The 13,265-nt window shown below is 46.6% G+C and overlaps 1 protein-coding gene across 4 annotated transcripts in view; it reads left to right on the forward strand.

Annotated features, from left to right (window-relative positions):
- The window catches only part of CLEC16A (C-type lectin domain containing 16A), a 231,621-nt gene that overhangs the window by 109,018 nt on the left and 109,338 nt on the right, over positions 1–13,265 (forward strand). For all 4 annotated transcript variants that reach the window (XM_080679440.1, XM_080679438.1, XM_080679439.1 and 1 more), the window contains exons 17-18: positions 227–355; positions 9,037–9,157. In XM_080679440.1, coding sequence (XP_080535566.1) covers positions 227–355; positions 9,037–9,157 — 250 coding nt within the window. The remainder of the gene's footprint in view (positions 1–226; positions 356–9,036; positions 9,158–13,265) is intronic.

The raw sequence follows: 13,265 nt of genomic DNA on the forward strand, positions 1-13,265 counted from the left end.
AGCAAAGCTTTTCATAGCAGGGAGGCCATTTCTCAAGAGTGTCAGAGCTGTCACTTCAAACGAAGGGAAAATCTGTACCTTAGGAACCAAAAAAAGGCCCATCTCACACATCTGCCTGCCTCCAGGCTTCTCAGTCTTAATCCAGGGTTCACGTGCTAAACTACCTGTGTGACTTGCCCTGCCCCCTTCTCCTTCCAGTGAGGCCTCTGTGATGTTTCTCTTCCAGATGAAGCCCATGAACGTGGAATATCTCATGATGGACGTCTCCATCCTGCTGCCCCCCACAGGCACGCCACTGACGGGCATTGACTTTGTGAAGCGGCTGCCATGTGGTGACGTGGAGAGGACCCGACGGGTGAGTGGGCACTGGACCTGGCCTCTCCTGGCAGCTGTCTGCCAGGACCACTTACAGAGCAGGGAAGAAAGGTCTCTGATCAGGTCATGAGTCCGCCTTCCCACACAAGTGAAGATAGCAGGGAGACAGACAACACCTGCCATACCCCGCAAGAGGAGAAACTTCCCCAAGCAGCTGCCCTCTGCTAAAGCAGGGATTGGAATCCCATTGCATCTGGCACCGGGGGTGGGTTGCAGAGAGGCTGCCTTCGCTGGTGCAGGCCCCCCGCCCCCCTGAGCTTGGGAGAGGAAGCCAGGGGCCAGGTCTGCACAGGACATGGGAGAGTGAGCAGAAGCCAACACAGTGCAGGTGGGGCTGGCGTGGAATCAGCCCAGAGACGCTCAGGACCCCCCAGGATGGTATGATGTTAAGGTATCTGAATGATCTTGGGGTGAGGCACAACAATTGAAATGGTGGTTCTTGCCAGCCTGGGGGAGAGACCTGTGTGAAGGGTGGACTAGTTCTCAGAACCCAGCTGGAGTGTGTGCTTCTGTTATCAGCGTTTTTTTCTGAAGCAGTCTCGCAGAGCTGTTCATGGTATTTTATCTCCCTCGTAAGATTACACTTTCTTTCTTAGAAAGCACCATAACCTTTTCCTAGAAAATCATTCCCTGGAGACGTGAATGCTAGTGGATAAATTAGTGGAATTCATTGCACTCAGCTCTTGTTATCGGCCTGTATCTTCCTCTGAGTTAATCCGCTTTAACCAGAGCAGCTGAGGTGTTTTAAGTTTTGGATTATGAGAAGCAGGAGGGACCTGCTAGATGTGCCTCAGACCAGAGGGTTCTGTGGCCTTCCTCCACCCAGCTGGCAATTTTGCCACAGAGGCCTGGGGAGGCGGGGCAGAGGAAGTGGGACCCATGTGTCTTAAGTCAATCCACGTTCCTTGCTGTCTGACCAAACCCACAGGCCTCACCACAGAACACGCCCTGTCCGAGCCAGTGACGCCTTCCTTCCATGTGCTCCCAGCCAGTGCTGCAGGCCCTGCGGCGGGCACACGATTGTGTTTGTGGGTGGTGGTGTTTGCACTGGGCATTCTTGGCATCAGCTTTTATAAGAGACTGGTTCTGACAGGTGTGAGTCGTATCAGTGACTCCTTCATGGTGCAGGCACTCTCGCCCTTAGCCTTGGTTGGTCTAAGAGTTGCTCCCCAGCAAGGTTACAGTGAAGCTGCCCACCCGAATGGGCTGCATGTCTCTGAGGTTCTCTAGTCTTTTGAGCCAGAAGGTCCAGAAGGCTGTGAATGCTGAGAGCTGCCACTCCAGGTTGCATCCTGCCTCCTTTCTGGGACATGGTCCATCAGGCTTTGTTAACACTTACACGAGCTCCCATTCTTTATTATAAAGTGGATTGTTCATAGCAATTCTTTAAGAATTTTCTCACATAATTCTACAACTGTCCTAAGAGGTTGTCATTACTATTATTCCCATCTTACTGAGGAAGAAACTGGGGCACGAAGAGGTCAAGTGATTTGCTCAAGGTCACCCAACTATTAAGTAGCAGAGCCAGGCCCAGCTGGTGTGGTTCAGTGGTTGAGCATTGGCTATGAACCAGGAGGTCATGGTTCAATTCCCAGTCAGGGCACGTGCCCCAGTTGCAGAGTTGACCCCCGTAGGGGCTGTGCAGGAGGCAGCCAATCAATGATTCTCTCTCACCATTAATGTTTTTATCTCTCTCTCCCTCTCCCTTCCTCTGTGAAATCAATAAAAATATATTTTTAAAAAGTAGCAGAGCCAGGATTCAGCTCAGTTGGGATGGCCTCAGAGCCACTCTGACTCGCTGCTCTTCACTGCTCCCTTCATTGTATATATTAGTGCTACTCAGCACTGGACACCAGGGACATAAGAAACACAGCCCCAGTTTTCAAGCAATCAGAGTCTAGAGCAGCCTTGGGCAAACTACGGCCTGCGGGCCGGATCCGGCTGTTCTATCCGGTTCTCTTGCTCTCCCCTCCGCTCCTTTACTTTGAATTTATATTAGTTCACACAAACACTCCATCCATGCTTTTGTTCTGGCCCTCCGGTCCAGTTTAAGAACCCATTGTGGCCCTCGAGTCAAAAAGTTTGCCCACCCCTGGTCTAGAGGGTGAGGTGGGAAGAGCAGCATCAACCCATGTGGCTGGGGCTGTTAGGAAAGGAACATGGGGTCAGGTCCCTAATCCTATCTGGGGAGGGGTGGGGAGCAGACACGAGAGGGATGTGGAACATTCCAGCACCAAGCAGGGACTGTGGCTGGAGCCAGAGTGAGGGAGGCTACATAGGAAGTGATGAGTCGAGAGGCTGGAGGAACCAGATCTCAGGGGCCTTGGAGCCCAGCGAGGCCCTTGGCCCTGTTAGCAGATTCCTGACACCATGCTCTGCTGGCTTAGGGCAGACAGTCCTGATCCACAGGAGAGAATGGGAGAAACTCAAGGGTGAGGCATATGGCAGAGGAAGGGTTGCCTGGGCTTTGGGGTTCCTGCTCCCTTGTAAGCCACTCTCTCCATCTAGAAAGCAACATGTGCCCGCCTTGCCAGAGTTGTGAGGACTCAATGAGAGGCAGAAACACTGGAAGCCAGTGGCAGTTCCTGATGACAGGGGTTTGCTTCTTCTCATTGCCCTTCACGGCTCACTTAGCTGCAAGTTCCTGGGGCTGTGCTGCCCACCTCCCTTGCCCCAGATGTGTTGCATAGTCCTAATAACTGAAGCATGGACAGAACCTCTGGGAACATCTGGGCTTCCCTAGGGCCTTTGGTCGGTCTTTGTCTGACAAGTTTATAAAAGCAAATCCAGGGCCCATGGATTTAGAGCAAGGGAGAAGGTTGATATTAAAATAGGTTGGCCACCCGCAAGCACAGCCATCCGCCTAAGAAACTTCCCTTGTTGACTTCAAGAATCAACTTCTTTCTGTTTTTAGTCTAAGTATAGTTGGCATACAATATTATATTAGTTTCAGGTGTACAATATAGTGAAGAATCAGTTTCTGAAGGGGAATTTCCACCACTCACCTCAGTCCAGTTCCGTTGCAAGGTAGCTAGCTATTTGGAATCCTCCAGAAGTTTAGCTCCTCAGCCCGTTTCAGACATGAGTGCTGCGGTGTGCTTTGAATTTGAACTTAAGGAAGTGTATGGTTTAACAAGCAATTGAGGGCTTATGTGGTTTGTTTCAAGTTCTTTGCTTGTATCCAAAGAACATTCCATTTCATCTTTTGGATTCAAAGGCTTTTTTTTTTCCTACTAACTAGACTTTTCTAACTCTAGGAGGGTGAGCATTTCAGAAATCCCACCCTTTATTTTCCTTAGGGACTTGTGAGAGAAGTTCAAACAACCGGACTAGTAAATCATTGCTAACTTGTAAACGATTCCTTCATACATTCATCAAAGAACTACTAGATTCCTTTGCCAAATGCTGGGGACCAGGGAAAATGTCGCTGCCTTCTGAACCTCCCATGAAATCGGGAGAGGTAAAGTTTATTAGCAAGTAAGCGAATGACAAGTGTGTTATCACTCTGCAGTAAAGGCTCTGAAGGAAAGGGGGCTGGCACTAGTTTAGATATATAGCGATATATCATAGGAGGAAGGCTCCTCCGCCAAGGTTGAGACCTGAGCTGAAACTGAAGAGCGAGAAGGAGGCAGCCATGCAAAGACTTAAAGGAGGCACTTTCCAGATGAAGGCAACAGTGAGTGCAAAGTTCCTGATGGGGCAGAGCACAGTGTGCTCAAGGAGCGGGGTAACTGGAGTAGAGTGAGTGAAGGGGCCAGGAGAAGGAGCGGGGCTACGAGAGGTGGGGTGCAGGGACTCGCAGGCCATGGAGAGGAACCTGGCAATAAAGTCATATTTTCCTCATGCATTTTGCAAATTACACTATTTATTCTTTGATTTGGCATCTTTATTAAGCATTTTCTAGGTGCTAGGCACTATAAGATGTAAGACTAGACAGTGAACAAATAATATAAGAAAGATCAAAATAGCAAGAGTGTCACTTGGTCATGACAGCTGAGAAGGGAAATTCATGTTGAAATAAGGGTCACAAGAACTACTGGGGTCTGATGAGAACATGAAAGCAGAACCTAAGACTTGGGCTGGACTTCCCCCTGTGCAGGGGTATTTGAGAGAAAGCTCGTCAGTCAATCCCAACTCTAGCTGTGTGACCTCGAGTAAGTTACTTAATTTCTCCGTGCCTGAACTTCCTTGTGTATCCTGCCTGTCAGCCCTTGCTCAAAGTAGATGAGAGAGTGACTGTGAGGTGACAGAGCCCAGTGCCTAGCAGGCAGTAAGCACTCAGGGAATGTTGGCTGAACGTTGGTAGAGTATTCCAGCACCTTAGGTGGGAAAGAAATAGTCTTTACTGATCTAAATCTACCAAAGTTTAGTGCTAAAGAAAAGAGTTTGGGAGAGAATTTTTTGGTGGATATCAAACTCTGAATGTAAGACACTAGCCATCTTTATGTTAATAATCTTGGAAACCATTATGAAATAAATTATTTGCATAAAGTTTTATTTGTCCCTGCATTCTATTTCCCTGTTCTCTTATAAAACCACAATTTTTGTTTATCACTACTGGCCTTGAAGAAATAGGATATTTTGCTTTACTCCTTGGATATTTATTATGCATTAAAGAAAATTCAGTAGCACCTCACAAAGTTTCAAAAGTAGAGGGAAAATTTTCCCATGATTTCATCACCCTACACAATCAACACTTAGACATTTCTTTTGTCTCCTCCCTATCTTTGCAAACACATCTTAACATGCTTTCAGGGAGAGTGTACCATGACCTTGCTTTTATCCTCACACCCCTTTATCTTTCCTTTGTAGAGCAAGAAGTTTGTCATGTGATAATACAGTTTTAATAAGTCTACTTTCTTACTGGTGCATAAAAGTCTTTCTGGTGGCTTCTGACATAATTTACTTAGGCATTTTCCTGTTGGTAGACATTTTGGTTGCTTGCAGTCTTACATTATTTTCAACTGAACTGTAATGAGCAGCTTCACAGTGTTTTCTTTCTTTTGGCTTATTTCTTTAGGATAAGTTCCCAGAAGTGGAATTTCTGGTTCAAAGGGTATGAATAATTTTGTGTGTGTGACTCTCTACATATTGCCAGATTGCTTTCCCAATGGGCTGTGCCCACTTTAAACTGCTTCAGCACTCTTAAGAATGACTGACTTTCACAGCTACGTTCACGGTCTTGGTGGGCTGCTAACCTGAGTAACTGTCGCCTAAACTCAGCAGCTTGCAAATGCAGCAAGGGAAGCAGGGGAAGGGCTCCAGCAGAGCCTTTGATTCAGGACCAGCGCCAGGGCTCAGTGTGTCACCTGCACTTTGTCATTGCATGTTTGTAGTGGCCCCATGATCTCAGGGGTGGGAGTCCCCATTTCCAGAGCTTGAGCCTGGGCTTGGGGAAATCATACTTCTTGCCTGACCCCAGGTTGAGTCAAGGTTTGTCTGACTGAACCCATCCTTCTGCCCCACTCGTTGGACTCATCCCCAGGACTCTCTTGCCAGAGTTTGCTCCCCATGCATTGAAGTCAACTGGAGGAGTTCTTTATATCTGAATTTAGTCAGCTGTCACCCTTCCCAAATTTAATCTGCTCTTCCAGAGTCAGTCTTCCTGGCATTCTGTGGAAGCACCTCAAAGAATAATTCTTTTTTAGTATTATTTTTAAATTTGCATGTTTATTTAGCAAAGTAAAGTACTCAGTAGAAGGCTGGATCCCAAGCTTAAATCTATTGAAGACAAAGGCATGTGGTTGGAAGAATGTAGACTTTGGGAGTCTGATTGTTAATTGAGTCACCTTGAGTAGCTGCCTAACATCTCTGGGCTATAGTTTCCTATCTGTACAATGAGAAACAAGCAGGTCCTTAAAAGGCTAGAATGAGATGACACAGTATAGGGCCCTCCCATACCTGGCAGACGGTGGGTAGCAGAGGGCATGGGTATTATTTCAGGGGGTGGTGGGATGAATTTTATGTCTTCTCCTAGTGTCTTAACTTTTATGAATTCTCAGGAGTTGTGTCGCTGGTCAAGTGCCTGCCAGATCCAATAGCCCCCAATGGGAGCCCAGCTTTCCCCCAAGTGGAGCACCGGGCCCCGTGGGAACCTGCCGTGGTTTCTCATGCACTCTTCCTGCTCTTAGCAGTTGGGGCAGGAACCAGGAAAAATATTATTGGGGGGTCCTACTTTATATATTTTATATTCTTCATATTTTTATTATTTTGTATTCCTGGAAATATCTTCCATCTATTGCTTAAAGAGCAAAAGCAGATGTTTTACCAAAAAGGTCCACATTAGGGGCCAAGTTTCAAACTCCTTTTATATTGGAAGGCTCTGGTTTTCAGAGTGATGGGTATAAGCTGCACACATTTGTCTTTCCTCATCCCTGTCCAGGGTCCTCTTGATTTCTCTGCCTTCAGAGCCCCGAGAGGAATGGGTTGTTGACAGTGAAATGAAGCATCCACCTAACTCGGACCTGACTGCCATGGGCCTTTTTCTTCTTTTTCCCTCATCTCAAGGCCATGACTCCCTATTTTCTCAAACTGCCACATAGGTTAGGTGCCCACCCACATCTTGGGCTTTCTGCACTTAGGCTGGCGTGAGCATTGGAATGTCTTCTCCTCCTGTGCTTGGTTAAGTGACACAAGTGTCATACATTCCTGCGTTCAACCCCAGATCAGCCACTCAGCAGCTGCGTAAACTTAGATTTCTTTGCCCCTCCGCGGTGTTTCTTCCTGCATAAAATCTTTACATTTCAGGCAAGTACCACATTGCCAGGCACACGATAGGAGCGTTATGAATAAAAGCTGTTTTGATTTTTTTTTTAATGAAAGTATACCTCTTCTTATTGTTGCAGATGTCTTTATGAAGACTGTACTTTAAAAACTAAGATCAGATCAGTACTAATGCCACTACCATCACCATCTATAATAATAAAAGCATAATGTGCTAATTAGACTGGACGTCCTTCCGGACGACCTTCTGGATGAAGACAGGGCTGCAAGGGAAGCGTGGGTCCTGGGTGCCTGCCAGCTGCTGGAGGGAAGCCTGGGTCCCAGGTGCAAAAGGAAAGCTGGTGCCGGCAGCCAGGGGAAGGAAGGCCTACTCTTGCACAAATTTTGTGCATCGGGCCTTTAGTTATAATATAAAAACTTATCTTTCTCTAGGGCTCATGGTTGACTGTAGGTCCAGGAAGTAGGATTGTTCTTCTAGTTTTCTACATTAGATGAAGTGATTGTCCCAAGGTCTCCTGCTGGTTCCCGGCCAAGGCAGGATTTGTGTTAGGCCTGCCGTTGGGCATCTTTACTCCCTGGATTATCAGGAGTCCTTGTTTTGGGAGATACCTTGTCATATAAAGGGCAACCTCTTCTCTCAGTAGGCCAAGCCTATAGTCCTCAGAACTGTAAACAAGAAGACCCAAAAGTGGGCTGGAATTCATTTTCGTGTGGCTCACCAGTGGCGACAGTGGTTTGTCCCATGCCCGCCCCCGTGCCCAGCTGGCGAGTGACTAGAGTAAAGGATAGCTGCCCCTTTATAGAACACATGTTAGCTGCTTCCTGCCCCACCCCCCAGCTTTATCTCAGAACCTTTTAGCAGCCCGGCAAGGTGGGGACATTTCACAGATGAGGACATTGAAACTCACAGAGGTCAGAGGCCTTACCCAGTTTTGTGCAGCTGGGAGTCCAACACAGATCTCATATGTCTGACTCCGGAGCTGTTTACCTCTGGCCATCAGCTGAAGTCAGGGACAGTGGTCTGGAGGAGGCCTCTCCTGTGGGCTGCCCTTCTGCTTCCTGCCTTCGGGTTGGTGGGCAAGTCAGCCCCAATTAAGACTCAAAGGGAACAAGCTGGCTCGGGGTGAAGGCTGCTTTCTGCACAAACTTCTCTGGCTTCCGGGGCCTGGGCTTCTGCTTTTTTCCTGCTCTCTGGAAATGCCTAATGGCCACACAGGATTCTTCCAGACACCTCTTCCAGGAGCCAAGAATCCCAGCGCTAGTGGAGCTGCCTCTGCCCCCAGAGAGCTGGCAGGGGAGGCCTGAGGGGCGCTTAGGGCACTAACACCACTGCACATCTGCCAGGCGCCAGGTGAGCTGCCCCGTCAGTAACACACCCTGGTGGAAGGCCAAGAGACCAAGGCTCCGAGGTGAAGGGGCTCATCCAGGGAGGGGCAGGGCCTTAATGGGGTCTGGCTGGCTCTGAGCCCCACAAGCATTGCCTCTCTTCTGCCGCCCCTGCCCCTACATTCAGTCAGTGGGACCTTGAAATACTTTCCCTGATTTGGATTTCCAAATTCCATCCTGGTTTAGTTGAAAGAGGCCTGGTTCTAGCCCTCCCTAGATGTGTGCCTGGGCAGATCATGTCACCTCCTTGGGTGTCATCAAGGTCACATGACACAAGGGTAAATGTCCTGGCAAATGACAGGTGCTCAGTTGAGGGAAAGTGGCCCACGCCTGAACCCGTGGACATGGCTAACTGAAAAGAGGCTGTGCCTTTGGCGGTTTTTTGTTTTTTGTCTTGCTCTGAAAGCACCAGAGCCATGATACTGGGAGAGGGGGAGAGGCAGGCTTTGTTTTGTTTTTAATCAAGTATCATGGTATGATTTCTTCATGTGGAGCATTTCACCAAAATGACTGCAATCTCACCTTTCTCTATTCTCTGCATTGTCCATTCAGGCCATCCGGGTGTTCTTCATGCTCCGTTCACTGTCACTGCAACTGCGAGGTGAGCCGGAGACCCAGTTGCCACTGACTCGGGAGGAAGATCTGATTAAAACCGATGACGTCCTAGATCTCAGTGAGTTGGCCTCTGAGTCACAGCAGGGGGGACACTATGGTGCTGACTCACACGTCACTGTAAGGGTCGGTGCGTGACCTGCATTGTGTACTGGGGTTGATCTGTTGTCTTGAAGTAATAGAGTGTGCATGTCCCATAAAACTTTTGAAGAAGGGGACCCAGATTCTAGGCACTTTGATTCTGGGCTTGTAGGTTCTGCTCTCTGGAGACTAGGCGGAGCTGTGCAGGTGGTTTGCTAAAAGATCTGTGCCAGGGCTTTGGGGATCCTCAAGCTCCAGGATCTCCATTCTCCATGCAATCATAGCAGCATCAGTTTGATTGGTTTTGTCTATTAAGGGTTTTCTGTATGAATCCAACGATTAAAGGGTTCTGCTGCTTTAAAAAAAAAAGGCTTTCAAAAATGCAAATCACACCCTTACCGGGTGACTCAGTTGATTGTAGCATCATCCCGTACACCAAAAGGTTGCGGTTCAATTTCTGGTCAGGGCACATACCTGGTTTGCAGGTTCAATCCCCAGTTGGGGCGTGCATATGGGAGGCAACCAATCGATGTTTCTTTCTCTCTCTCCTACCCCCTCCCCCAAACATATTCTTGGGTGAAGATTAAAAAACAAAAGGAAGCAAATCACCAGTATTATGATAGACATGAATAAAAGCTTTGGAGGCCAGAGAACTGTGCTCAACCTGAATCCTTGGGCTATTTATTTAATACACTGCAGCATGAGGCTGATATTTAAAGGAGACAAAAGGTATAAAGCCTGGTCATTTTACCATAACCTCCTCATGTGTCTTGTGTCTACGTAGCTCTCTCTTTCCTCGATTTGCTAGGGGGCAGACAAGATGGTTTTCTGATTCTTAAAGGCATTGTAGTATGTTAGGACTCTTTAGTTATAATGGACAGAAAACCCAACATATGCTTGCTTAAGGAAAAAGCAAGGGGAATTGGCTGGTGTCACTAGAAAGTCCAGGATTAACTGCCTTCGGGCATGGCTGGATCTAGGTGCTCAAGCAGTGTCATCAGGAAGCTCTACTTTCCTTTGTTCTGGTTTCATCCTCAGGTGGGCTCTCACCAAGTAGCAACCAGTGGCCATCAGCAGCTCCAAGATCTGTTGAAGCAGCTAAGCAGGCCTGACAGAAACAGAGCTACTCTTTCCCTTTTATAGAAGTCCAGGGCTGTGCTCTCATTGGCCCAGCGTGGGTCATATGACCATCCCTGAACCAGTCAATGGTCAGAGGAATTCAACTCAGTGATTGGCTAGGCTGGGGTCATAAGCCCAGAGCTGGAAGTGGAGCCTGTTCCTTTTGAGCCCCATCACCTGAGAGTGAGGAAGGAAAGAGCCCTCATGGGAAACTTGTAAAGAAGACATGGAATCTGAGTAAGCAGGAACAGCAAATGCCATTCTTTGTTGTGTAGTATGAAGAAAGGGGTCCTTGTTTTAAATCAGCTTTATGAAATATAATTTACAGCCAATAAAATTCACCAAGTTTAGTGTACAATTGAATTAGTTTTGACAAAACAATTCAGTTGTGTGACCAGCAATCATGAGATAGACCACTGAGAGTTGGCTTTCAAGCCAGATACTCCTGCCCTTGAACAAATGCCTGAAACCCTCACAGTGTCTGTTTTCTCGCCTAGAAAATGGGGATGACCTTCTTTATATTTGGGGCTGTTTTGACACTTGAGTGAAATATAATAGGAAATGTAACTTGAGCCCTGGCTGGTGTGCTCAGTGGTTAGAGCGTCAACCCTCACACTGAAGGGTCTTCAGTTTGATTCCCAGTCAAGGGCACGTACCTGGATTGCTCTCTCACATCGATGTTTCTCTTTCTCTCTCCCTCCCTTCCACTCTCTCTGAAAAGCAATGAAAAAAAAATATCCTTTGATGAGGATTTAAAAAAAAAAAAAGAAATGTGACTTGACCAAATGTGCCTAGCATGTAACTATTCTCAGGAAATTGTTGTCAGTATCACTCATGAATTAAATGAGGTGAAGCATATGAACAGCAGAGTAAGTGATTATTATGAGTTTACCTGGCTGTCTAGCTTCTTTTTCTGCCTCTTTGTTTATGTTCTTTTCTCCTTCTTTTTCTTGGAAGAACAAAGAAGCTATGTTCTCTCTGTGCTCTGTGCCCATCTTTGGCTTTTCACTTTTGAGAAATGGCCATAGTGGGTTCTGTAAGGGTTTAAATTGATCGGGTTTTCTAGAGAACTACAAACCAGTCTTTTTCTGATTTGATTCAAAGAAAGGGAAACAGCTTGCTTTAAAGGGCTACTGTATTCTATTTGAAAATGGAATTAAATTTTATGCTGGGAACTCACATTTCCTCCCTCTCCCGCCAAGAATGGCCTGCTGAAATAAAAGTTAAAAGTATTTCACTTACCAATTTTAATTGATTAGATTGCTAGTTGAGATCACTTAACTGAGCCTTTTGGGGTAGTTGGCCATTAAGAAAGTAATGGCTGTCTATCTTTACCCAGTCTAGTTGCAAATTATGTCTTTGTTAAAGAGGATGCCATCAAGAGAATTTTAGGAATTATGGATTTTGCAAGTACCTGGCATAGAATAAGATCTACATGTGTTGTTGACTTGTGTTGGGGTGTGTGTGTGTGTGTGATTATTTTTAAATGCTGGAGCTTCTCACCTTCCACTGGGGAAAAAAATAGCATGCTTTACATTTCACAAAATGTCCTCTGTGTATACAAAATGAAGGAAGCATCATAACTAGGCGAAAGCATTTGTATTTGCTAAATGATTGGAAGCTGGGTACACTTCTTATGAGCTTAGTGTTTCGTTTCCCTAACAACAACAAAAAAAGGAAGCTGACTCAGGAAGAAATGTTTGGGGTTGGTCAGCTTTTATCTAAGGTGATATGGCCTGACACACTTAAAGAAATGCTCGCTCTGCACAGCAGGAAGAGGTGACAGAAGAGTGTATTTACTAAGCTTGTCACACTTTGATAAGAAACCACAGTATAAGAGTACTCAGGAGCCATCCACAAGCCTGCTGACCAGCAGCAGGCCTCTAGGCCAAGTACAGCAGGTGAGCTCTGGTGGGGTGACTTCTGACAAGGATCATCAAAGATGCATCAACCTGTTATCAGTCCTCAAGAAACTGCTTAAAGCCTATCTTGTTTTCACTGTAGAGAGAGTGGTGGGGGTAGAGATTGAAAACTGGCCACCAAGGAGGGAGAGAGGGAGAGAAAGGGAGGGGAAGTGAAGGGAAGAAGAAAGAGAGGGAAGAAAGAAAGAAGAAAGAAAGGGGAAAGGGAAGAGAAGATAGACTAGATTAAGTAGATTAGATTTCTTTAGAGAGAACAACATGAATCTCCATAAACCAAGTCTTCAGCTTTAACAGTTATTACTCGTTTGCACAATCTCATTGTATTTGCCCCACCATTTCTCAAATTATAATATGCCCCCCGACAGTGTATAAAAGCTAATGGAAGACATCATATTATTGCATCTGTAAATATTTCTAATAGATAGGGACTTTGGTTAATCTTCTTAATTGAATTGGTTGCCACCATTGCAAATTGTGAGCTTCTCTAGCCCCTCTGCTGCTCTGGGTGGAGTCAGACCTGGGGCCTGTGCTCTCCTGTGTTCTGCCACCCTGGCCCCATTGACATTTGATTTTGCAGATTCTGGTATAGTTGCAAGTTATCAGCTTTGTGACCTTGCTCAGGATCTTCATGCTTGTGAGGCCCAGTGGCCTTGCCTTTAAGATGGTTCTAAAAGACTTTGAAAAGGCTGTTGAAGATCAAATGAGAACATGCATGTAAAGCACATAGCACTGTGCTTGGCACATAGTAGGTGCTCAGTGAACGAGAGCTGGCTGTTGTAGCTGCTAAGTATCGAGATATAACTCATACTGTGGGGCACCAAGGGGTGGGCCTTTTCTGCTTTAATAATGTTTTAGGAACATATCCTGAAATATTCAAACCAGTACATCACTTGTATGATGGCAGTGTTTTTGGGGCAAGAAAGGCATTCTGGCTGCTTGGGCTGAGATGAAGAGAGCTACACCTCCTGTCTAGGCAAGGCACACTGCACATTCACCTATAGGCCTACTGACCAACAGTCCTGGTAGTGCTCTGAGGACAAGCAGGCT

Source organism: Plecotus auritus (genome assembly GCF_963455305.1).
Source record: "Plecotus auritus genome assembly, chromosome: 7".
Taxonomy (NCBI): domain Eukaryota; kingdom Metazoa; phylum Chordata; class Mammalia; order Chiroptera; family Vespertilionidae; genus Plecotus; species Plecotus auritus.